This window comes from Plecotus auritus (genome assembly GCF_963455305.1).
Source record: "Plecotus auritus genome assembly, chromosome: 8".
NCBI lineage: Eukaryota > Metazoa > Chordata > Mammalia > Chiroptera > Vespertilionidae > Plecotus > Plecotus auritus.
Window position 1 is genome coordinate 155450149 of NC_137782.1, and position 25956 is coordinate 155476104.

General features: G+C 37.0%; 1 protein-coding gene across 2 annotated transcripts in view; it reads left to right on the forward strand.

Annotated features, from left to right (window-relative positions):
* The window catches only part of SOS1 (SOS Ras/Rac guanine nucleotide exchange factor 1), a 120842-nt gene that overhangs the window by 63851 nt on the left and 31035 nt on the right, over positions 1–25956 (forward strand). For both annotated transcript variants that reach the window (XM_080683092.1, XM_080683093.1), the window contains exons 7-12: positions 3354–3464; positions 3542–3640; positions 11656–11783; positions 12556–13211; positions 24689–24770; positions 25428–25550. In XM_080683092.1, the coding sequence (XP_080539218.1) occupies positions 3354–3464; positions 3542–3640; positions 11656–11783; positions 12556–13211; positions 24689–24770; positions 25428–25550 (1199 nt within the window). The remainder of the gene's footprint in view (positions 1–3353; positions 3465–3541; positions 3641–11655; positions 11784–12555; positions 13212–24688; positions 24771–25427; positions 25551–25956) is intronic.

A 25956-nucleotide genomic window follows, 5' to 3' on the forward strand; every position in this document is an offset into this window, starting at 1 on the left:
TAAAAATTATGAACAACAAATACATATCTATCAACAAGTGAACTTAAAAATCTAGTGAATAAAAAATCTGATGAACAGAATAAACTGGTGACTATAATAGAATCGGGCATAGAAAGGGAGTGGACTGACAATACTCAGGGGGAAAGGGGTGTGGGGGGTGCGGGAGAGACTGGACAAAAATCGTACACCCATGGATTAGGACAGTGACGGGGGGAGGTAAGGGCAGAGGGAGGGTAGGGTGGGAACCGGATGGAGGGGAGCTATGGGGGGAAAAAGAGGAACAATAAAGATTTATTAAAAAAAAAAGACTTATAAAAAATAAAAAAACAACTTCTGCCCTAGCCAGTTTGGCTCAGCGGATAGAGCATTGGCCTGCGGACTGAAGGGTCCCAGGTTTGATTCCAGTCAGGGGCACATGCCCAGGTTGTGGGCTCGATTCCCAGTAGGGGACATGCAGGAGGCAGCCAATCAATGATTTTCTCCCATCATTGATGTTTCTCTCTCTCCCTTCTTTTCTGAAATCAGTAAAAAAATATATTTTAAAGAAAGTTTAAAACTTCTGTTCAAAAAATGATACTTTAAAGTTATGAGGAGCACAAAAGAATGAGGTTGAAGTCTTTACCTTACACCATATACAAACATAACCTCAGAATAGATTAAAGTCCTAAAGTAGGAGCTAAAATTATAAAACTCTTGGAAGAAAGCATGGCTAAGTCTTCATGATTTTGGCCTTGGCAAAGGATTCTTAGGTATATGACACCAAACCCATGAGCTGCACGAGAAAAAATAAGTAATTTGGACTTAAAAATGTTTGTACTTCAAAGGAAACCATCAAGAGTGAAAAGATAGCACACAAAATGGGAAAAATGTTTACAAATTATATATCTGATAAAGATCTAGTATTCAGTTCTTTTTATAAAGAACTCATAAAAAGACATCCCAACTTTAAAACAGGCAAAGGATTTCAATAGGAATTTATCCAAAGAAGATACGCAATAGCAATAAGCACTTGAAAATATGCTTAACAACATTATTCATTAGTGAAATGCAAAACAAAACCATTATGAAGTACCAGTTCACATTCACTAAGATGGCTATAATTTATTTTTTAAAGAAAGGGAAATAAGTGTTGGTGAGGATGTGGAGAAATTGGAACCCTTATACTTTGCTGGTGGGAATGTAAAATGGTACAATTTTACATAATCCCGGAGATCAGTTATACCTATAGTGTTTTGTTTTTTTAATCTTCAGTGTTATAAAATACTAGTGGCCCTGCCCATGAATCCGTGCGCGAGTAGCTCGCTGCTGCTTGCCTCAGCTGGCCGCCCCGCCCACCACTGCTGTAGCTCTCTGCTACAGGTATCTCATTGCCCGACCTCCTGTAGCTCTCCCCCACTTGCAGCTCCCTGCCCTGCCCCGCCCCCTTGGTGATCGGTCCTTAACGGCGTAACAACCATTTGCATATTACCTCTTTATTATATAGGGTTGCTTTTCTGAGCTAGATGGTGAATATAGCAATGTTAGGTGGTTCTCTGTGATTTTCTGTACATTTAGAATATTCTAACAGTTAATACATAGTTATGTACATTATTAAAATGTTTATGAGTTTTATAAGTTTTGCATTTAAACCAGAAAACTAATCATAAAATCATCTATTAATTTACACATGGGTCCTTAGAAGTGCTGCCATTCTATAAATTTATTCTTAAGAATAAACCTATGTGATTAGAGCTTGGATTCCCAATTAGATTTCAATTATTTTTCTCAATAGTAGCTACTTTAGAATGATAATACTAGGTACTGTTTGTTTAGTGCTTATTATGTACATACCCAATTATAAGCATTTGCATATGATATTTAATTCTTAAAACAACCCCTTGAAGTAGGTATTATCTACATTTTCCAATGAGGAAGCTGGCTTAGAGAAAGGAAGTAGTTTGTCAAAAGTCACACAGCTAATAAGTAGTGCAATAAAAACTGGAATTCTATGACTCTAGAGACATGCTTGTAAGCCACCATACTGTGTAGCTTTTTCTTTATATATATAGTTCTCATAAAAATTCTGTAAATAAAGTTTATTGAAAGGAAAGGAGGGCAAACATTAGCTGCTATATATGATGTCTAGAGTTCAAGATACCCAAGATAGAAGCATCTGATCACATTTTTTTCTCTCTCCCATCCACTTAATTCATATCTGACTCCTTTCTGTTGTTATTGTTGAAACTCTCCATTCCAGTAAAATCTACAATGAGCTGGGCTGTAATTTCCAATGTTATATTATTATAGAAATTTTTAGTTGGAAAACAATTGAAAGTATTGAAATTGGGAAATGAACTAGGAGCCAGCTTGAGAATTCTGATGACTTGGAATTTTGTGTACCATACTACATTTCACAAAGAATAGAAGTGCGGTCTTCTAATTCCTGATCTTGTGTTGTTGTTATTCAGTCTTTCCTTAAAAAAAGAATCTGATAACATTAAGGCTAATTAATACATAAACGTCATTTTTTTTTTATCATTCCCTCTTATTTCCTTTTGCTGCATGCCTCCACTAGATGTCCCCTTCCTCTTTCTAGAATTACCCTTCATAGAAAGGAGCTCTTGCTAGAATCTAGAGCACCTTTTTTGTAATTTTGTTTTTTTACCTAGAATATGGCATAGGATGGGAAAGAGTAGAGATCCTACCTCTGCTAAAATCTAGATACCTGCCCTCCTTTTCCTCAGGAATCATCAAAACCAGTATATTGTAATCTTTTAGACATAACTGTTACAGTTGTTTAGTTTATTAGTGATTGGTGATGGTAAATTTTTGGATAATTTGAATTAAATTGTTTAATTGTCTTGTGAAAACTGTAACAATGAATTTTAGATGATTATAAACTGTTACCGCTGACTTACAGAATGTGAAAGTAAAAGCCTGCCACTAGGAAATGACCATGAGAAAATAAATGTCTGGCACCAGTATCTAAATGTTTATCTAGTTGTAGATATCTATATTCTTTGGTGTTTAGGCTAAGCTTGTTTCTTAGAACCCAAAGTCTCTCAATTCTTATGACCATGTTTGTTGATAATACTTTACTAGAATCTGTTGGTGAGGTGTCATAACATATAAGGATATCATTTCTCATCAGAATAAATTGATTTACTGTCTTACTTGAGAATATTAGATTTGTTTTGTCAAAATTATAATTAATAGCCATGTAATCTTGTTTAGAGGCTTTAAAGGAAAGATGTAATTGTGCTGATAGAGATGTGCCCATAATTTAATTTTTCTGTTTATGGATTGTGGGTGTTTTTCTTTATGTTCTACTTTGGAGAAAGATAATTTATATTTTACCTTCTTTATTTTCTAAGGAATTGGCATTTGATCCATATGAATCATATGCTCGAGATATTTTACGACCTGGTTTTCATGATCGTTTCCTTAGTCAGTTATCAAAGCCTGGAGCGGCACTTTATTTACAGGTATAGTTATTTTTAAATCAAGATATATGATATCTGAAAAGTAAACTTAAAAAAAATTAAATCACTTTGTTTTCTAGTCAATAGGCGAAGGTTTTAAAGAAGCGGTTCAATATGTTCTACCCAGACTGCTTCTAGCCCCTGTTTACCACTGTCTACATTACTTTGAACTTTTAAAGGTAAGAAAAGTATTCGATTGTGATACAGTTTTTTACCAACTTGTGAATGAATTATTATGTGAGCACCCATGGACATTAGTCTGTATTTATTTTCTTTTTCTAGTTAAGAAGCAAATACAAATGCATCTGCAAAAACGTGGCATATTTTCTTCAGTTTTAATAGTGAATTTTAAAGCAACGATCAGATATTTTTTATCATGTGTCCTTAAGTTTTGTTTACATTGTTGGTTATTTGGAAACAACATTGGATTTATTTATGCATTCAAGTACCCATTTTGGGACCTCAGCAGATTTAGAGACTTAGATAGTATGGGGATAAGGCCAAATGGGGAAGATTTATTACCTAATTTTCTTAGCTCAAGTTTGCAACTATCTCTATAAAACTGTTTATCTTTACTTTAGAAACAGTGAACTATGTATAACCCCACTAAAAATTCACCATGTTATCACAGTTCAAAATACTCAATTTCAGAAGCACTGACCAAAAGAAAAGGATTCTGTCCCCCACCTTTTTTTTCCTGTTATACACTGACATTAACAAGGAAAAGGGGAACCTTATTCTATATAAATTATAATTCAGTAGTGTAGCTTGAAGATATTACCTTTTAAATATTTTATGTATCTAACTAGAGGTCTGGTGCACAAAATTCGTGCACGGGGTGGGGGGTCCCTTAGCCCGGCCTGCACCCTCTCCAATCCGGTACCCCTCAGGGGATGTCCGACTGCTGGTTTAGGCCCGCAATCTGGGACTGCTGGCTCCTAACTGCTCACTTTCCTGCCTGCCTGATCACCCCTAACCCCTCTGCCTGCCTTCTTGATCACCCCTAACCACCTCTGCCTGCCTGCCTGCCTGATCGGCCCTAACCTCTCTGCCTGCCAGCCTGATTGCCCCTAACTGCCCTCCCCTGCCAGCCTGATCGCCCCTAACCACCCTCCCCTGCTGGCCTGATCACCCCTAACCACCCTCCCCTGCCAGCCTGATCGCCCCTAACTACCCTCCTCTGCTGGCCTGATCAGCCCTAACTGCCCTCCCCTGCCAGCCTGATCGCCCCTAACTACCCTCCTCTGCTGGCCTGATCAGCCCTAACTGCCCTCCCCTGCCAGCCTGATCGCCCCTAACTGTTCCCCTGCTGGCCTGATCACCCCTAACCACCTCTGCCTCAGCCCCTGCCACCGTGGCTTTGTCCGGAAGGAGGACCAGACAACCAGAAGATGTCTGGTCGACACGGTCTAATTAGCATATTACCCTTTTATTAGTATAGATGATGTCGCCTTTAGATTATGGATAGCCCTGGCTGGTGTTGATCAGTGGTTAGAGTGTTGGCCCTCACACCAAAGGGTCTCAGGTTAAATTCCCAGTCAAGGGCATGTACCTGGAGTTGCAGGTTGGATCCCCAGCCTGGTCGGGTCACATGCAGGAGGTAACCAATTGATATGTCTCTCTCACATTGACATTTCTGTCTGTCTGTCTCTCTCACCCCCACCCCCTTCAAGGCTCCCTTCCACTCTCTCTAAAAAACAATGAAAAAAGTTACTTGAGTGAGGATTAAAATATAAATAAATAAAAATAGATTATGGATATTTTAAAATATAACCTTTTTTTCAAAAATTTTAAATATGTGAGATAATGTTATTGAACTGGCCCCATTAAGACAATAAAATAAGACATGCATTAATACTATTATTTTTCTTTAGCTTTTAAGAGAATTGTTTATTAAAGAAAAGTTCTACTTAATATGATTTTGTTATGGAGAATGTATTACTAGAAATCATGTTTATAGTTTGCAGGAGTACATGAGGAAATGGGCTCTCTATAATGAATCAGTGATGAATAGAAGCCTCTGAATTTGGTAAATTGGAAGAAGTCTCATCCCTACATTTCCCTATCTTTCCGCTGGTCTCTTGAACTGAAGTTATATTTCTCAAGTATGAATGTTTGAATTGGGAAAGGACTAAGGGAGCTAAAGCAGAATTACAGAGCTCTTAGCTCTTTATTCTAGACTTCAAACAAAATACCATTTAAAGTCTTTGGTAATATAGGATAATTATTTTAAGAGATTAATCAAGAGGAAGCACTTTGTGCATAAAATCATTCTTTACCACAATTCTTAATGGGAAACCATTGTCAAAATGGGACATTTACAAACAAGTTGGTTATATAGAATCCTTCTTCATAATGGTATCACTGATAATGGAATTTTTATCTAAAACTGTAATTAAATTCTGAAGGATTAAAATTTATATGAAACCTCAAAGCAGTTATTAATTTATAAATAAGAACAAAAGGCCTTGATGAAGTTTCAGAAAGCTGTAAAACCTAATCATCTTAATAAGAGAAATTAATGATTTATTCCCCCCCATGTATGGGCAATTAAAATTTTTTGGTAACAGTTTTTTTTTATATATAATTGCATCATTCAGCAATTTAAAATATTTCTACTGGTTTAAGCATATTACTGCTAGATTTTTGTGAACTAGACTTAAAGAATATTCCTTCACTTTCCCCCTTAACATCACAAAAAGTGTAGCCCCAAATGCTTAAGTATGGGAATCATGGAAAAGGATTACAGATAAAAACTGAGAACTATGAGGTACAGTGGGTGGAAAACTTAGGATCAAGAACTGAGAAATATTAAACATTTTCCCTCCCAAAGTAGTCTCTCTTTTTTTAATACTACATAAAACAAATTGGCAAAGGCAAATATGAATCGTGCTACCTCATTCACTTTAAGCACCCACTAATGGCCTTCACATGGTGTGCTAAAAACTCTTTGTAAAGAAATATGCTCTGTAGTCCCCTTTTACAAATATCTTGTGTGCATGTGTTAATGGCTTTGGTTTGCTGCTTTTCCAGTTTGGAAACTGGACAATATCAAACATCTTCTGCATAGACCATTTTTTCTCTACTTTTTTATGCTGTGCATGCATCTGGTTTAAGTGCTATATGCTCAAGACCATTTTTTACACTGTCCATGAGCTAATGTGTTAATACCAGCAATAAGAAATTTAGAAAACATAACTTCTCTCTGAGTCTCATAAAAATAACCCCAGTAGAGGTCTGTCTTGATTTTATCCCCTTGAACTAGCTTTCTAAATTTAGAAATTATCCTCAAATGATGAGCTCAAAGCTGTGAGCTAAATGGTATTGTATTTGACCACAGATGTTGAATATCTAAAGTTAAACATAGAATAGTGTAATTTAGGAGCTATTATAAGTAAATAGCTGATTATTGTCCTATTCCAATTTTAAATAAACTAAACTGCTGTGAGGGGCATTTATAGTTTTGGTAATTTTCTCTCTAGTAAGAAAAAAAAATATTTTAAAAGGTATTTTATTTTCATAATGAGAGATCCTTACATTTTTAATTGTTGATTTCCTGCTTAAAGTTTCAGACTCCTTGCTATACTTCAGATTTTAACTTGCTTTTACATTATTCTTGCATTTTGGCAATTTTTCTCTCATTTCCTCTCCTTCTAGAACTCCAGTTATGTATATTGGTTCTACTACTTTGTTGTTCCACAAGTCTCTGAAACCTCATTTTTCTTAAATCCCTTTTTCTCATTTTCTTCAATTTGGTAATTTGTATTGATCTGTCAATAGAATTGTTAGTTATTATACTTACTCTAGAATTTCCACTTGGATTTTGTTTGATAGTTTCCAGATATTCCCTATCTATCCACTTAATAAGACCATGTTTTCCTTTAATTCTTTGAACATGATCATAAAAGCCACTTTGAAGTCTTTCCTAAATCCAACAAACATCTGGGCCCATTTGGAGTCAATTTCTATAAATAGACTTTTTTCCCCCTGAATATAGGCTACTTACCCCCCACCACCCCTTTTTTTTATGTGTGCTAGTTAACAACTCTGGATTTTGTTGTGTTGAGGATTGTTGGTTTTTTTGAGTTTGAGTTTAGGGGTTTCATGCTGGGTTGGGGTGTGTGTGTGTGTGTGTGTGTGTGTGTGTGTGTGTGTGTGTGTGTGTGTGTGTTGGGGTGTGTGTGTGTGTGTGTGTGTGTGTGTGTGTGTGTGTGTTGGGGTGTGTGTGTGTGTGTGTGTGTGTGTGTGTGTGTGTGTGTGTGTTTTGTTGGTTTTCCTGAACTAAATTGCAAATTTGTCTCTTCTGTGTTGTGCAGCAGCTAACACCACCTCTGTTTACTTTTACTTCCTTTTTTCCAATTTATATGCCTTCTATTTTTACTTCTAGTCTTATTACTGTGGCTAAGACTTCTTTTGCTGTGTTGAACAAGAGTAGTGAAAGGGGACATATCTGTCTTGTTCTTGATCTTAAGGGAAACATTTTTAGTTTTTTCCCATTGAGTATGATGTTGGCTGTGGGTTTGTCATGCATGGCCTTTATTACATTGGGGTATGTTCCCCTCTATTCCTATTTTGCTGGGAGTTTTTATCATAAATGGGTGCTGTATTTTATCAAATGCTTTTTCTACATCTATTGATATGATCATGTGGTTTTTATCCTTCAGTTTGTTTATGTGATGTATCACATTTATTGATTTATGGATGTTGTGCCAACCTTGCATCCCTGGAATAAATCCAACTTGATCATGGTATATGATCTTTTTAATGTATTGCTGGATCCTGTTTGTTAATAATTTGTTGAGGATTTTAGCATCTATGTTCATCGGGGATATTGGCCTATAATTTTCTTTATTTTAGTGTCTTTATCTGGTTTTGGAATTAGGGTAAAACTGGCCTTGTAAAATGACCTTGGAAGTCTTTCCTCCTCTCTAATTTTTTGGAATAGTTTGAAAAGGATAGGTGTTCATTCTTCTTTGAATATTTGATAAATTTCATCTGTGAAGCCATCCAGTTCAGGATTTTTGTTTGTTGGGGTTTTTTAAATTACTGCTTCAATTTCATTAGTTGTAATCTATCCAGATTCTCTGATTCTTTCTGATTTAGTTTTGGAAGATTGTATGTTTCTAGGAATTTAACCATTTCATTCAAATTGTCCAATTTGTTGGCATATGATTGTAATATTTTCTTACAATCCTTTGTATTTCTGTGGAGTCAGTTGTTACTTTCATTTCTGATTTTATTTATTTGGGGTCCTCTCTCTTTTATTCTTGATGAGATTAGATAAAAGTTTGTCAATCCTGTTCATCTCTTCAAACAACCAACTCTTGGTTTCATTGATCTTTTGTATTGTTTTTTAGACTATTTCATTTATTTCTGCTCTGATCTTTATTATTTCCTTTTTTCTACTCACTTTGGGCTTTGTTTATTGTCCTTTTTCTAGTTTTTTCTAGTTCCTTTAAGTGTAAAGTTAGAGTGTTTATTTGAGATTTTTCTTGTTTCTTGAGGTAGGCCTGTAATGCTATGAATTTTCCTCTTAGGACTGCTTTCACTGTGAGACCCAGTTGGCAATCTTGGATCACCTGAGCTGGGTGCCCTAGGAATGTCCCTTGTGTAGGTTATGTGGCCCTGTTGTAACTGAGTTTTGATTTCTTTTGACCAGTTCGTGCCTGGCTGGCTTACTATGAGGATCGGCCTGTATCACAGTGTGTGCGCTGCTGTGCAGGTGCTGACCACACAAAGCAGAATTTGCCTCAGTAGGGTCTGGTGCCTGCCAAGAACTCCCTTTGGATATGCTGTTTGTGAAGCTAATTGGATCCTGTTCTGATGTTGTCTGAAGCTGGCCACTGGGTGTGTTGGTTTGGGGGCTTCTTGGGAATGACTCTGGTGCTGGCCAATGTCAGATGCTGCCTATTATTGGCCCTTGGCAGCCTGTTTGGAGCTACAGAGTGATTCATAATTTGTGGCTACCTTTGCTGGGCCTATGTGTGCATGGAAAGGACCAAGCTATGCACCAAGGCCAGCTTTTATCAGCACCAGGGCTAGGGCAGGTCAGCAAAAGTCCCGAGATCCCGTGAGACCCACATCCATCTGCTGGCTGCCTATTTGTCTCAGTCACTGAAAGAGCCTCTGGCCGTACTTGAGTTGCATGAGGTAGATTCTTAGTGAGAATCCAGGTAGGGGAGAATGATGTTCACCAGAATGATACGGGTTCAAACTTTGTGCCAGTGTTGGGTGTGAGGCCATTCAGCAAATGTCCCAGGATATACCAAATTTAGCTGCCACCTGCTGGTTGCCCACAGACCTTTGTGTTGGGGCAGGGTCTCGGGAGTTGTCAGGGAGAGGCCCACAGAATTTGTCAAGCCAAATTAGACCAAAATTTGGTCATACTCTGCACTGATTACATGTGCAAGGGGGAAATGGCCCCCATTCCAGAGCCACACAACTCAGTCTGTCCAAGATTCTGCTGGCAGGCCCAGTGCAGTAGGGTGGGGCTGCTGGGAGCCAGTTGAGTGGGGCTAGAGGATCTCCCATGAGGGGGAGGTACCAGTCAGGTTCATGGGTAAGTGGGGGGAATGGCCCCTGCCCCAAAGCTACACCACTCAGTCACTGACATCTCCTGAGTCTGTCCATACCTCTACACCCTAGCCCAGGTAGCTGACTCCTCAGGAAGGCATGAGCTCTGCAGGATGGGGCAACAGGGAATCCAAAGTGTGGGACTATTGCATTCCCCAGGCTGATATCATATGGAGGGGAGTACCACCCAAGAAAGATGGCATCTACCAGTGTTGGAGAGGGACTAAGCACATGGGTCCTGGCAGCTGTCTCTATAGCTGTCTCCCCAGAGCCACAAAATCCCAGTCTCTCCTCATGGGACTCCAGTCTGCTCCCACTCTCTCAGCCAGAGCCTCGGGTGAGTGGCTGCAAATGATATTTTGTGTGTTGGACCTTTACAAGGGTACCTGTGTCTCTATGACTCCTGTTTCTCCCTGTCAGATAGAATTCCCACTGATTTTCATGGCCAAGTGTTATGTGCGTGCCTTTTCCTGGTTCTGATGCTCTGGGATGGGGTACCAAGCTTGGGGTTGAGACCCCCAGCTCCTCAGACGGAACCCCTGCAGCTAAGATATCCCTCTTCAGTCTCTGCCCTTCCTACCAATCTGAATATGGCTTCTGTAAATCCTTGGTTATAAGTCTTCTCTTCAGCTAGTCTTCAGTTGGTTGTTCAAGTTGATAGTTCTATATTTTAGTTGTAATTCCAATTTGGTCCTGGGAGGAGGTGATTGTAACATCCATCTACACCACCACCATCTTGGGTCATCTCAGAGTGCTTTGATTTTTTTTTTTTTAAATATATTTTATTGATTTTTTTACAGAGAGGAAGGGAGAGGGATAGAGAGCTAGAAACATCGATGAGAGAGAAACATCGACCAGCTGCCTCCTGCACACCCCCCACTGGGGATGTGCCCGCAACCAAGGTACATGCCCTTGACCGGAATCGAACCCGGGACCCTTCAGTTTGCAAGCCGACGCTCTATCCACTGAGCAAAACCGGTTTCGGCGAGTGCTTTGATTTTTAATAACAAACCTATAAAGTAGGCAGGGCAGGCTTTTTATTAAAATACTAAAAAACTTATCTGACAGATGAGAAACGTGAAACTAAGAAATCAATTAATTTGCCCCAAGGTCACACAGAAGTAGTTAAAATTTGATCCTTACTTGTATGTCAAGTTTCTTTCCATTATATTGCATCTTTTTCTGTACATTTATCTTTTTTATCATCCCATTACCTACAACATTAATATTGGAATCAGAAACCGAAGGCTAAATTCCACACTGAAAAAAATAAAAAAGCTCACCTATGTGCCTCCTGCTGTTCAAAGTCGTATGAAATAAAAAAAAAAAAATGTATATCACTCATTTCTTTTCAGTAATATGTGTCTGAGAAACTGCATATTACTGCCTGTCACAAGGGTGTGAATTCTTTTCTCCTCTTTTTTTTAATGTGGAAAATTTGCATGTTGATATGGATAGTAATATATAAAGAAGAAAAAGACTCAATATATTTTGACATGTTTAAAAATTTTACTGTGGTAGGAAGAATCAATGTTAGCTTTATCCTTAAATGAAATGGGCTTATTTATTTATTGGTCCAAAACCGTTCTACTAGTTTAGATTTGTCATTTTCACTCTACAGCAATTAGAAGAAAAGAGTGAAGATCAAGAAGACAAGGAATGTTTGAAACAAGCAATAACAGCTTTACTTAATGTTCAGAGTGGGATGGAAAAAATATGTTCTAAAAGTCTTGCAAAACGAAGACTGAGGTGAATATTTTTGCTTTTTTATAATCCTTTTTTTTTCACCTTGAATATTATGGTATAAATTCAGAGATCCCAGTTCCCTTCTCAAGTAAACAATGAAAAAATAGTTTTAGTGACAAGCTTGGTCTTTCAGAGGAAGTGACATCAAAGCCAAGAGAATTTGTTATTGTTTGAAAAACCTTTCATATTGTGCATTTTCCTTGCATACTCCCAGACAAGACCTCCTGAGAGTCAACTGGTAAGCTAAAGGAGAGATAGAGCAAAATGTATTGGATAGATTTATATCAACATCATTGTTCTGTCAAAGTATCCCTTATTTTAGGGAGTATATAATTTGAGGCATTAATTTTGATAATATTGCTTCCAGTTTCCTAATGATAATATGTGCATGTTTTTTTAACTTTGGGTCTTCTTGAGCATTTCTAAATAATTTTTTAAACCTCTTAAGTTACTGATTTTCACTATATTGGGCTACTTTATAATATTTGTTATTCTAAATATCTGTAGCCAAGGTAAAAATAATTATTCTGTAGTTGAATTTATAAGGTAGAATTTTGTCATAGTCATTTTTCTTTTTAGAGCATTAAAAGAAATGTCTCTACTGTGTTGCTTCAGTTTCCAAAATTGTGCAATTTTGTAACACTAGCATCTTTCTAGATTTAGTGAAAACCTTCCCAACGTAACTTTAAAATATACTTTTACATTGCCCTTTATTTTCATGAATTGTAGGTTCTCTGTCATCTATGTACTAATGATGTTTTTTCCTTTATCCCAGTGAATCTGCATGTCGGTTTTATAGTCAGCAAATGAAGGGGAAACAACTAGCAATCAAGAAAATGAATGAGATTCAGAAGAATATTGATGGTTGGGAGGGAAAAGACATTGGACAGTGTTGCAATGAGTTTATAATGGAAGGAACTCTTACACGTGTAGGAGCCAAACATGAGAGACACATATTTCTCTTTGATGGCTTAATGATTTGCTGTAAATCAAATCATGGGCAGCCAAGACTTCCTGGTGCTAGCAATGCAGAATATCGTCTTAAAGAAAAGTTTTTTATGAGAAAGGTACAAATTAATGACAAAGATGACACCAGTGAGTACAAGCATGCTTTTGAAATAATTTTAAAAGATGAAAATAGTGTTATATTTTCTGCCAAGTCAGCTGAAGAGAAAAACAATTGGATGGCAGCGTTGATATCTTTACAGTACCGGAGTACACTGGAAAGGATGCTTGATGTGACAATGCTGCAGGAAGAGAAGGAGGAGCAGATGAGGCTCCCTAGTGCTGACGTGTATAGATTTGCAGAACCTGACTCTGAAGAGAATATAATATTTGAAGAAAACATGCAGCCCAAGGCTGGAATTCCAATTATCAAAGCAGGAACTGTTGTTAAACTTATAGAGAGACTCACATACCATATGTACGCAGGTAAGAAATAAGAAGTTGCCTGTGACTTTTATTTTCCTGCTTCAGGCTGATTTTCTTTGCTGCACTGGTCATTGTGCCTAAAATAGAAAGCAAACTAACACAAGACCTCCGCATTATCAAGAGTTCATTTTTTTTTATTGAAAATACTGCTGTTTATATTTCTTTAAAATTTTATACTTTTTCCTATCACATTTACATATATCATTTTAACTTTACAACTAGAGTTATAAATGAGAAACTAAATGTCACTTAGCTAAATTTATCCAGTTAGAAAGTGGCAGCAACAAAACTAAAAGTAGTGATAAATCATCATAATCATTAGGGTCTTTCTTGAAACTTTTTTACACCTCTGCCTTTTTTCTTCCTATTACTGAGATTATAAAATCAGTTAAAATAATAATATACATCCATCACCAGAATTGTGCTAGCAGTACAAATATACACAACATGGCTTTTTCTTAATTTCCATTCCTAAAAATTAACTAAATTTAGCAATCCTGGAAATCATTTAAGTTTTCAGTTTCTTTTGCTTTTTACAACTGCTATTATTGAAGAAAACAGTTTCACCTTAGCAGGGCAATTTTTAAAGACAAACATGTCCAAAACACCTACGAAGATTGCTAGAGGCTGAATTAAATACAATATTTAAGAGGTAAGGAACACATATAATGATTCGTTTTTAAGTAATTTTCTTCTAATAAAGTTAAGTAACAAGTGATAATCAAATGTTCTTCAACCTTCAACTTCCCTACATACTGGGAGGTTTGATAATTGTAAAGTACTGTAGAGTGTGGTATAGTAGAAAGAGCATTGAATTTGGATTTATACCTTCACTCTATTATAGTTCCTTAAGGTCTCAGAACCTTAGTTTTTCATCTCAAAAATCAACATCACAACAGCTACCTTAAAATATTGTTGGAAAGAATAAATGAAATACTGTATGTCAAAGCTCTTGTAAATATACATGCAAACTTATTTTCAGAGAATGTTTTTATTACCAAAACATATAAAATCAAATGTAAATATTCTTAAATAGTTGAAAGTAGAAGTTAACCTAAATCTCCATACTTCTTACTTAAATATATTCTTATCCCTAGAAGAAGTGTGTTTCTGTGGAAATTTTTTTTTAGTTGTAAAATCCTATAAATGGATTCTCACTTCTCTCTAGAAACAGTTCTGGAACCAGTTAAACTAAGCTTTTAAATATATCCATTAATCCACTGTAATAAAGGTGAATAGTATTTGATATTGTTAATCAATTTGATGTATTAATGTCCAGTCAGAACTATTTATATGTCCTGGAACTTATCAGGGCCACCTTGCAAAAATGTAGAATTAGGTTAGAATATTTTATCAGTGACATCAAAGCACTTTATAAATATAAAATTGTTTCATTATCTCCACATGTCTCTGGAATGAGTAAGCCAGTGTTTTGTTTTTAGTTTTTATTTGTCCTTTAATTGGTAGTTCTTTTGCTAGCCTTTTTCATAGCAAAATAATAGTGTTTTTCGTAAGCTAATTTTAAAAGCAGTTTGGCTTTTAAACTAAGCCCGTGCCCGAAATATGATGAATATAGTGAAAGAAGACTAGTCTGGGATTCCAGTTTTACTATTGATTTTTCACTTAGAAACTTCTATAATTAGTGTATTCATTTTACTGACCCCAAAATAAGTAAAGGCACAGGAAATTTAAATAAGCTGCCTAGGATTTAAAAAAAAAAAAGAAATAGATTATTCTGTCATCTTTTTTACATATGAAACTGTTTTTGAGAGAAGGTACAATTATCAGTAATTAATATAACTTACATATTTAGTTGATTTTCATTAACTTCTCTTTAAGATCTAGAATACACTACAAAAATGTTTTATTAAATTACCCAAAATTTGTGGTTACAAAATACTTATTTCTTTGCTACTTTTTTCTTTTATTGTTTAAAGTATTACAAATAGTAGAAAATATGTCTCCTCTTTTTCCTATTGACCACCCCCCAGCCTTTCCCCGACACACACACACACACACACACACACACACACACACACACCCCCCCCCCCCCCCCCCCCCTCACCCTCCTAGTGTCTGTGTCCATTGGTTATGCTTATATGCATGCATGCAAGTCATTTGGTTAACATTTTTAAGGTTATGAAAGTTCAATTTGTTCTTTACACATCATTCTGATTTTTTAGTGTCTTAGAAGATTCACAGAATTTTTTAGCTTAAGCTTTCTAAGTTATCCATTTTATTTTAAAAACCTTTGAGTTCTTATACTGTTTAGAGTAAAATTAATTCTCCCAATCAATAGTAAAACTCCTAAGACAGAAGTTTTACTATCTTTTCCTGTAGAGAAATGTAAGTTGCAAATGCTGAAGAAGACTTACTAGTGTTCATTATCATGTCAGTGGTATTTGAACTGGAAGACATTTGATCCCAAAATTTGTAATATAATTGCTTCTATAAAAATTGTTAATGATTAAAATTTTATTTGTTGCATGCTATATATCATAGAAATAATTGTTAATGCTAAAAAGTTTCTTTAAACTGCTGTATTTCACAGATCTTATAATTATTAATAAGTAGTTGTAGGACTACAATCAAATATTTTTTTTTTTTCTGGATAACTGTGCCTTTAATTATTTTGAAAGAAGGCACTTTTTTTTTTTCACTTTATGGACCTTTTTTATTTTTATTTTTTGAGAACACTTTAAAACAAACTAAATTTGAACAAGCATAGCTGCCAGTTTTTCTATAAAGTTGGCAGTCTTCTCTTAATGTACACGCTAGCCAAGTCTGTGAACAGAGTACTTTTGGCATGGTATTATATTAGCTACTTTTGATAGTTGCTCTGATTTATATTAATTTTTAGCTTTTAAATAGAATGATATTTTAAATAGTCATCTTCTTAATATAAAATACTTAAATTTCTAGATTTATAGAACTTTGCAAAGTTAAGTATATTCAAATTTAAATTGACAAGATTGTCTTTTTTTTTTTTAAGTTTTTTAAAAATTCCTTTCCTTAATTTCTTAAAGAATAAAATGCCAGTTGGTTTTAAAAGTGTGTGGCTAAGTTTTTTAACATTTTTCTTTTCCTCTTTTGAAGCTTAATTTACACTAGTCATTAATGTATTACTGGTATAACTAGAATTCACAAGCAGCTTTTGTGAGTTGTGTTTACAGCACATACAAATTAGTAGTATTTGTTTGGGTTCTCTGTGGGGTCTGTTACTGACTGTATTGCTGCCAATAGAGTGCTTTTAATAGACCATTTATAAATTTGTAAAACATGAAAGCAGTAATTTTTAACAGTTATTTCTTTTCCAGTTCACATGAACTCTGAGCCCTCACTGCAGTGATAACAGATCAAATTACCATTTGTTTTAGGAACTGTTGGTCGGCTCTTTTCCTTTTTTTGAGAGGGTGGGGTTGGTTAGTTGGCTGGTAGGTATTTATTGGAGAACATACAGTGCAAGTTGTAGCTTACATTGAAACAAAAGCTAAAATTTAACTTGCACATTTAATTATATTGTATAGAGTTATAATAAAAGACATTGATTATAATACAGTGAGAAACTAGTAACTATCAAGAACTACTTACAGGTAATTTTTTAGATTATAGGTTGTCACACATTGTCATAAAAAGCAAATGAGAAACTAGTTTAATATTACTTAATTCAGACTTCACTTTGTCTCCAGTTAACTTGATCCTTCAAGTATTTTAGCAATAATTTATGAAATAAAGCTATAGATTACTAGTGTTAGATGAGGTGACCAATTCCTCACTTTATAGACAAAAACCCACGGCCCCTGAAGCTTATGTGATTTGCCAGAAGTCATATCAGCAGGTAATTACAGAATGAAGATTAGACATTAGGTTTCTTGACCCTTAATAGAATATACTTTCTACCTTGTTACACTGACTCATACAAGGTGAATTCTTTTAATTATAATATTTTTATTATGTGTAGTGAATAATAAAAATAAAGAAACATACTTGCTTGCCCGTCCGGCGTGGTTCAGTGGTTGAGCGTTGACCTATGAACCAGGAGGTCAGGGCACATGCCCAGGTTGCGGGCTCAATCCCCAGTGTGGGGCATGCAGGAGGCAAGCAATTGATTATTCTCTCTCATCATTGATGTTTCTGTCTCTCCCTCTCCCTCTCTGAAATCAATAAAAAAATATATATATGTATTTTAAAAAGAAACTTACTTGCTTGGTTTGAATTGCCAGTAATACAAATGGTTTATTAATTTCTGGAAAACAGGTCTACTATGAAGATATAGTCAGAGTAATTTTTTTTCTTATTAAAATAGGTAATAAGTTCTAACTGTAAACTTTCATTTTAATGCAAATATTTTACTATATGGTTACATACTGGTCATCATAGTTTTAGTTTTAACAAAACCCAGTCATTAGTCTATCGGTGATGTTTGCTCTGTAATGGAAAGCTTTCTGGGAGAAAAAATGTAGGTGAATTAGAGAGTGCTTACTTGCTTAAAAGATTGCAACATGGTCTTATATGGAATCTAAGATCCAGTCTCTCAGATCCAATATTTCTGGACATATAATAATTCACTATATCAGAACTTTGGAATTCAACCAAAGTGCTAGGGGGGGAATTATCTAGTTAGATGGCACATTCTGAATCCAGGAGGGATATGAAGAGACCTTCCTTATCTATACAGTAAGAAGGCACAAAGCAACATGCATAAAGAAGAGGAGAGTAGGAATTTCACTTGGGTTATAGTTACAGGAAATAAAGCACAAATTAATATTGAGACTTAAAACAACATGGGTAAAGAAATGTTTGGTGTTGCTATGTCTGCTTTGTTAATCTATTTTAGACAAATGGGGTGACGTTGAGGTAGAGGTAATAATTCAGAACTGACATTATATGGAAATAAAAGCTTTTCACATGGAAGTGTGGGGAAAAGGTGTTTCCCATGCATGGTGAACTTCCCTGTCATGGAAAACGATACAGAAAAAAAAAAAAGGCCAGTTGATATTTTTCTTTAAAGTATTTACTGATATTTTATGCTTTCATATAGAAAATCCTCAAAAATCTGTATCAGATATTTTTTGAATTTGTGTACTGTATAAGCTCAGTTTGTGTGTTTTAATTTAGGGGGGGAAAACCCTTTTCATTAGTTTTTGATCTATAGGGCAGTGCTGTTCTATTTTTAAATTCTTTTTTTTTAAGTGTTTGTGCGTCAGCGTAGCGGTCTGTTTCCTTTTGTAAGGAATTCAAGAGTGATTGTTTATAAATCCTTGTTGAGGAGCTTATTGTTTCTTGTAGCTTTTTAAATGGCTGTATTAAAGGGAGAATGATCACGTGAACACACATCCTGATGAACAGTGTTTCACTGTGGTGGCTGGGGGAGGGGTATTCTTTACATAAATAACTCTAGGTAATAAATATCTCATAAATTTCATTGACCTTGCCAAATAAAATGTCGAGTATCGATCAAATTAAGCACATAAGATAAAAAGGATTGAATTTAGCACCTCAAATCTAGTATGCTGTATTCTGGACATTAATGTAAGTATATTCTGAGTTCCTCAGATTTTGAAGAACTGTGCAATGAAATACTGTATAAGAACCGTTTTAGAGTGAGGGAGATGGGCAGCTAGAAAACCAGCAGAAATTAGTAACTATAAGCTCATGTTTGAAATAACCTGGGCTTAGACCAGGGACCTGATGGGAGTTGGCAGGTATTTGATTAGAGAGAGGGATGCTGAGCAGTCAGAAGAGAAAAACCACAGAGGAAGTTTTTGCCATTGCTTATATTGAAATCTGTTAGGGTTTAGTTTAAGAAAGAGGTTTGTGGAATTACATCCATAAGCAAGTGATAAACAGAAAAAGGAGAATATCAAAATAGTTGATTTTAATTTTCTCCACAAATATTTGTTTATGCTTATATTTTAAAATCAAACCAACCTGGCTTTTGTATTTTTATGCATTTGCCTTCCATTGTCTCTGAAATAATCATTTTATAATATAGGTAGAGAACTGCTACTCACAACTAATAGAGGCAATTATGAAACCTAGCTTTTATGATTACCTGATAAATGTAAGTAGGTCCTTTGTTTTCTTTTTAAGAAAATTTATTTATTGATTTGAGAGAGAGAGAGACATCAGTTTGTTTGTTGCACTTACGTATGCATTCATTGGTTGTTTCTTGTATGTGCCCTGACCTGAGATAGAACCTGCGTCTTTGGCATATGGAAATGATGCTCTAACCAGCTGAGCTACCCAGACAGGGCCAGTTCTTTGTTTTCTTACAAAAGTATATAACCTGTCTTTATTGGTGGGTATTTTCAAAATATCAATTATCTTAGTCCTTTACATCATCAGTAAGCTAAAGTGTAGTGTGACATGGTATATGTTATAATCAGTGATATGTTACAATCACTGAAATGGGCAAATCAATAGAAATAAAATTAGCTTCTGGAATATGTACCCTTTTTGTATAAAATTTAAAATGCAGATGTTATGTCCTCTATTAATATAAGTTTTTCATTCATTAGATTTCCACTGCGTTAGACTAAAAATAGAATCTAAATTACTAAGTCTTGGTAATATATGCAGCCTTTAAGAGAATTTTTTGAAAGTACTTAAACTTTTGCCAAATTTTCTTGGTTTATTTTTAGCCTCTGCTGTTTTTTGTTTTTCTTTTGGCAAGACTCCTCATTTCTAATCAAGCTAAAAACAACTTAAACTTGAGTCACTTTAGAACTTAGTACAACTGATGATTGTGGGAGTGTTTATTTCACTGCCAGCTTCAGAAACTTCTGAATACAGTGTACAGGAAGGTACAGTTGCTATTTCCTAAAGTCTGGAAGAAGGCTTAACAAGAAATACAGAATCACAATTAGACTGCTAATTTTTCAACGACTTTCTAGTGCCTTTGCCCAAGATTAGAAGTTTATAGCTATATTCTGAATTAATATTTTATGTATATTTCTATACTGGTTATATAATTCATGGATTCCTTCTTTCTGGTTAGATCTCATGGCGGCGTAAACCTTAAGGGATCCTTTAACCCAGGGAGGTTATGTGATACAGTAGGAAAAAAAAATCAGGAATTACACAATCTAGGTTATGGTACCATCTCTGTCACTCTATTGTGTGACCCTTGATAAATCTTAGTTACTTCTCTCATATGTAGAAAAGAAAAAAATATCCCAGGCCCTATCAGTTCAGGGAAATTCTATGAAATAAATTATGAGAATGCTGCTTGAGAACTGGCCGAACAGACATCAGGAATTGATGGGATCCCCTGGACTGGTGTGGCACTGATGCACATCATGACTTCTCAGCATTGTCATCAGTTACTAATGGACTAAAATGGCCAGAGGTTTTGGTTTAAGATGAAAAGACTACTTTATTTTTTCTTACTTCTCATTTTTATTAGACATTATTTATAGCTTACAAAAGGGTGAGCTTTCACTAGGTTGTAATTTTTACATCCAATAATATCATTGTAGATTTAAAATAAACTGCATTTTTATTATTTACTACTAGAGGCCCAATGCACAAAAATTCGTGCACGAGCAGGCCTCCTTCCCCTAGCTGCCAGCACTGGCTTCCCTCTGGCACCCGGGACCTGGGCTGCTTCCCTCGGGCCTCCCGCAGGCCCCCGGGACCCGGGCTGCTTCCCTCAGGCCGCCCGCAGGCCCCCGGGACCCGGGCTGCTTCCCTCAGGCCGCCCGCAGGCACCCGGGACCCGGGCTGCTTCCCTCAGGCCGCCCACAGGCCCCTGGGACCCGGGCTGCTTCCCTCAGGCCGCCCACAGGCACCCGGGACCCAGGCTGCTTCCCTCGGGCCACCCGCAGGCACCCAGGACCCCGGCCAGCTTCCCTCGGGCCGCCCACAGGCCCCCGGGACCCGGGCTGCTTCCCTCGGGCCACCCGCAGGCACCCAGGACCCCGGCCAGCTTCCCTCGGGCCACCCACAGGCCCCCAGGACCCGGGCTGCTTCCCTCAGGCCGCCCACAGGCACCCGGGACCCGGGCTGCTTCCCTCGGGCCACCCGCAGGCACCCGGGACCCTGGCTGCTTCCCTTGGGCCTCAGCTTTGTCAGGAAGGATGTCTGGTCTAATTAGCATATTACCCTTTTATTATTATAGATAATAAATATTTTTTATTTTTTTAATTTATCTTTATTATTGAAAGTACTACAGATGTCCCCTTTTTTTTTTCCCCAGTGACCCCCTCCACCTCTCACCTGACCCCCGCCAGGCCTTTACCACACTATTACCATTTTAAAAATCAGATGCCTTTAAAAATAGCCAACTTTTTAAAATAATTTTTTTAATTCACTAAGAACTTTTATTCTCTTTTTCAACTTAAAAGTACCTTGAATACCCCACGCCTTAGCCTGACAGGTGGCATTTGAGAAGAAATGGGTCTAGATATCGATTTTAGACTTTTAGACTGAAACAAACTTCTTTTAAAAAAAAGGACGGGTCACCCTAAGTTTGGAACAGAAATCAGGGATACTTGAAGTACTTTGTACTAAAGATCTGGGCTCTCTCTCCAACAGTGACAGCTCGGCATCTCTATGGTAGCCACTGCTTCTGTTTCCTAAACACATGATGTTTTGAGTAGCCTCACCTTACAAATAGATTTGCAGAACAGGAAGAAGATTCTTGAAAGGGAGGACTGTGATGAAACCGATATAAATCTCTGTTTTAAAATCTTGTACAGCCTTCTGTTTTAAAATCTTTTCTTCTGGATGAGACATTAGTCTTTAACGTTTGAGGAGCTCTGTAACTGAAGACAAACAATAAAATACCAACAAAGGAAATTACTAAAGGGTTGTATGTGTTTAAATTACTTTTATCAGTAACCCACTCTAGCCTCAGAATGTATAAAGCAAAAGAGAAGAGGGTCATTTAAAACCACTGTATTTTTTTAATATATTTTTATTGATTTCAGAGAGGAAGGGAGAGGGAGAGACAGATAGAAACATTAATGATGAAAATCATTGATTGGCTGCCTCCTTCACTCCCCCTACTGGTGATTGAGCCTGCAACCCAAGCATGTGCCCTTGACCAGAATTGAACCTGGGACCCTTCAGTCTGTAGGCTGACGCTCTATCCACTGAGCCAAACCAGCTAGGGCAAAACCAATGAATTTTTGTTATTAAATTTTTCTTTAACTTAAAAAGGCATTATAATCTTAAATTCAAGGTTGTCTGATATTTAAATCAGTTTATTATTTTGATGACCACATATACTAATCATTTGGGAAATAGATTTCAGTTTTGTGGTAAGTCCATGGATTAGCTTTTTAGGAGGGAAGAAGTTAATGTATTATTTTATTGTAAGATTAAATTTAGGGTGGTTCTTAATCAGACAGAATCAGCCTAAATAGAAACTTTCCAAAAAAATTAATTCTGATTCTTGCTAAATCCTATGATAATAAAAGGCATTGTACTTCTTGTAAACAGTCCACAGTGTATACATAGCCTAACAAAAATAAAGGTATGTACTTGCTACTCTCATTGAGTTTATCATTAAACTAGAGGCCCAGTGCACGAAATTTGTGCATGGGTAGGGTCCCTAGGCCTGGCCGGCAATCAGGGCCAATCTGTGCGGTGACCAGTGGGGTGGTCAGGGGGCCCACGCTGGCACCCGCCTTGGCCGGCCTGGGGCTGCCCACTCGCCGGCTGGCCCTGCTGCCCCCCGCTGCCATCACCGGTCGCCTCCCTCTGTAGGGCAACCGGCGGTGTGATGGGGGGCCCCCGCTGGCACCTACCTGGTGCCTGCAGGCTGAGGGCAGCTCCTGCATTGAGCGTCTGCCCCTTGTTGGTCAGTGCACATCATAGCGACTGGTCGTTCCACTGTTTGGTCGATTGGCATATTAGCCTTTTATTATATAGGACGAAAGGCCTGGTGTACAAAATCCGTGCACTTGAGGGGGGGCGGGTCCTTCAGCCCAGCCTGTGCCCTCTCACAGTTCGGGAGCTCTTCGGGGATGTCTGACTGCTGCAGAGGCGGGAGAGGCTGCTGCAGAGGCAGGAGAGGCTCCCACCACCACCACTGCTCTTGCCAGCTGTGAGCCCGGCTTCTGGCTGAGCGGTGCTCCCCCTGTGGGAGTGCACTGACCACCAGGGGGCAGCTCCTGCGTTGAGCGTCAGCCCCCTGGTGGTCAGTTCACGCCATTGTGCCTGGTCGTTCCGCTGTTTGGTTGATTTGCATAGTAGCCTTTTATTATATAGGATAGGATTAGAGCTTACCAGGCCATAATGTAAAATAGGGAAAGGATTCTCCCAGTAAAAATTCAAGTTAATGAACTCTTTCCTCCTCCTTTTTAACGACTCTTGCAACTAAATGTGGACCTTGATAAAATTTGAGTTATAGAAGTGATTTTTTCCCACTGTGGAAAAATGTTTCTCCCCCTCTTTATATAGAAGATGACAGCCCAGGTCTCTTGTGCTGATGACACAACTTGAGAGAATACTATCAGGCAAAGACTGCAATAGGCCAGGCCTGGGGAATGGTCATACTCAGCCAACGACCTTCTTACTTCATGGAGATGTGAATGAAAAGTAGGTCCTCTGCCGGAAGGGGCCGGAGACTCCTGCCTCTATGACTGAACTCTCACTGTGATTACTTAAAATAAAAGACATTAAAAGTTGTGAATATGACCAAATCAGCATACTCTGCACATTTAATAGTTTTAATAACTTATAGGTGTTTATAGCATCTTTTAGCAGTTTTAAGGAAAACATTTAGCACAGGGGTCCTCAAACTTTTTAAACAGGGGGCCAGTTCACTGTCCCTCAGACCGTTGGAGGGCCGGACTATAGTTTAAAAAAAAAAAAAAAACTATGAACAAATTCCTATGCGCACTGCGGGCCCGGGTCGAGTCGGCTGCTAAGCAGGACAGGCAGCGGCACCTGGCGGGCCGGATAAAGGTCCTCAGCGGGCCGCAGTTTGAGGACCCCTGCTTTAGCAAATAAAATAATTTAGAAACTGGATTTAACATTATAAGATACACTTTCTAGTTGTATGCTCTGTTAACATGATTGAAAGACACTGATAACTGATCTTAGATAAATGGGTCTGGATGTCAGGAAAAGTTAATGGATGACTTCTGTGGCCTTTCTCTTTACGAGGGAGATAAACCAACTGTTGATGTTCTGAGATCCAGGTAGCAGGTGGGAGCTTCTTTCCATGCTTGGCCTTTGCCTTTTCCTTCTTCCCTTCACATTCTTGTGGCCAGTAATGAGTTTAACATCAGCTAGTCAGAGTTGTGCAGAGGTCAGGAAAACAGGTTGATGTAAAATTTTAGTCCCCACAGTTTTGCCACTAATTTAAGAAACACCAACTCTAACAGTTCATTATAAAGTCCACGGCATTCTATGTGGTCAGACATTTTAAAATTGACTACTTAATCTCTTTTGAAAAGGTAGACAATAGTTTTAATTATTCTGAATCAAAGATTTTAATAAGATTTTTTTCTTTTCCTTCTTAGATCCCAATTTTGTTCGGACATTTCTTACCACATACAGATCCTTTTGTAAACCTCAAGAACTACTGAGTCTTATAATAGAAAGGTCTGTCAATTTTAAATGTTTAAATTCTTTTTTTTTAAGAATGAACTAAGATCTTATATGTTTTTTGGAAATATATTGGATAAGCTTTAAATTGTAGTTCATGAGCACTTTTTAAAGAAATAAAATCTCTTAGAAGACCATTTACTTTATAATAATATGTTAACTTTGATTATTTAAATATATATAAAATACATAATTTAGACTCAGGAAATTCAAATTTTGATGATTTAGATGTTCTAAACAGAATGTTTCAAATATACCACAAGTTAAAGAAAATGGAGCTTGTCAGTGAACAAATACTATAATCAGGAAGTGTTTCATCCAACCAAAGATCAGTCAACTTCTCAAGCATTACCCTTAAAAAGTATTATGTTAATTGACTTCGCGTAATTACATGAGCCAAAAATGAACATCCGTCCCATAACTTAGAATCATATTTATTTTTAAATTTGAATGTATTCTTTATTGTGTTTCTAGTTAGTTTTATCTATAACATCATTAACTGTTACATTATAGAAACCTTGTTTTCACATTATCCTTAGTAATTTTTAACAGTGCTCTCTTGATTGTGGGGACTAGTAAAAAGATTTGTAGTTTTCTATTTGTATAATTTTATTATAGTTAATATTTTCATTAGTTTATTCTGCTTTATGTTAGGTTTGAAATTCCAGAGCCTGAGCCAACAGAAGCTGATCGCATAGCTATAGAGAATGGAGATCAACCCCTGAGTGCAGAACTAAAAAGGTTTAGAAAAGAATATATACAGCCTGTACAACTGCGGTAAGATTAGATAAGTAACTGAAGTAAATAAGTCTTTATTGGACTTTTGTTTCAGAGTTGAAGTAAATGAGGAGTAAGTGAGGAGGTAAGAAGTAAAATGAGTGAAAAGCAATTTCAGAAATTATTGTGTAAGTCTTAATTAACATAGGATTTTAAAAATGGTAGGCCACTTATAAGATTATTTAATTTGCCCAGCCAGTATGGCTCAGTAGTTGAGCATTGACCCATGAACCAGGAGGTCAGGGTTTGATTCCCAGTCAGGGCACATGCCCAGGTTGCAGGCTGCATCCCAGTAGGGGGCATGCAGGAGGCAGCCGATCAATGATTCTCATCATTGATATTTCTATCTCCCTCTTCCTCTCTTTGAAATCAATAAAAACATTTTTTAAAAAAGATTATTTAATCT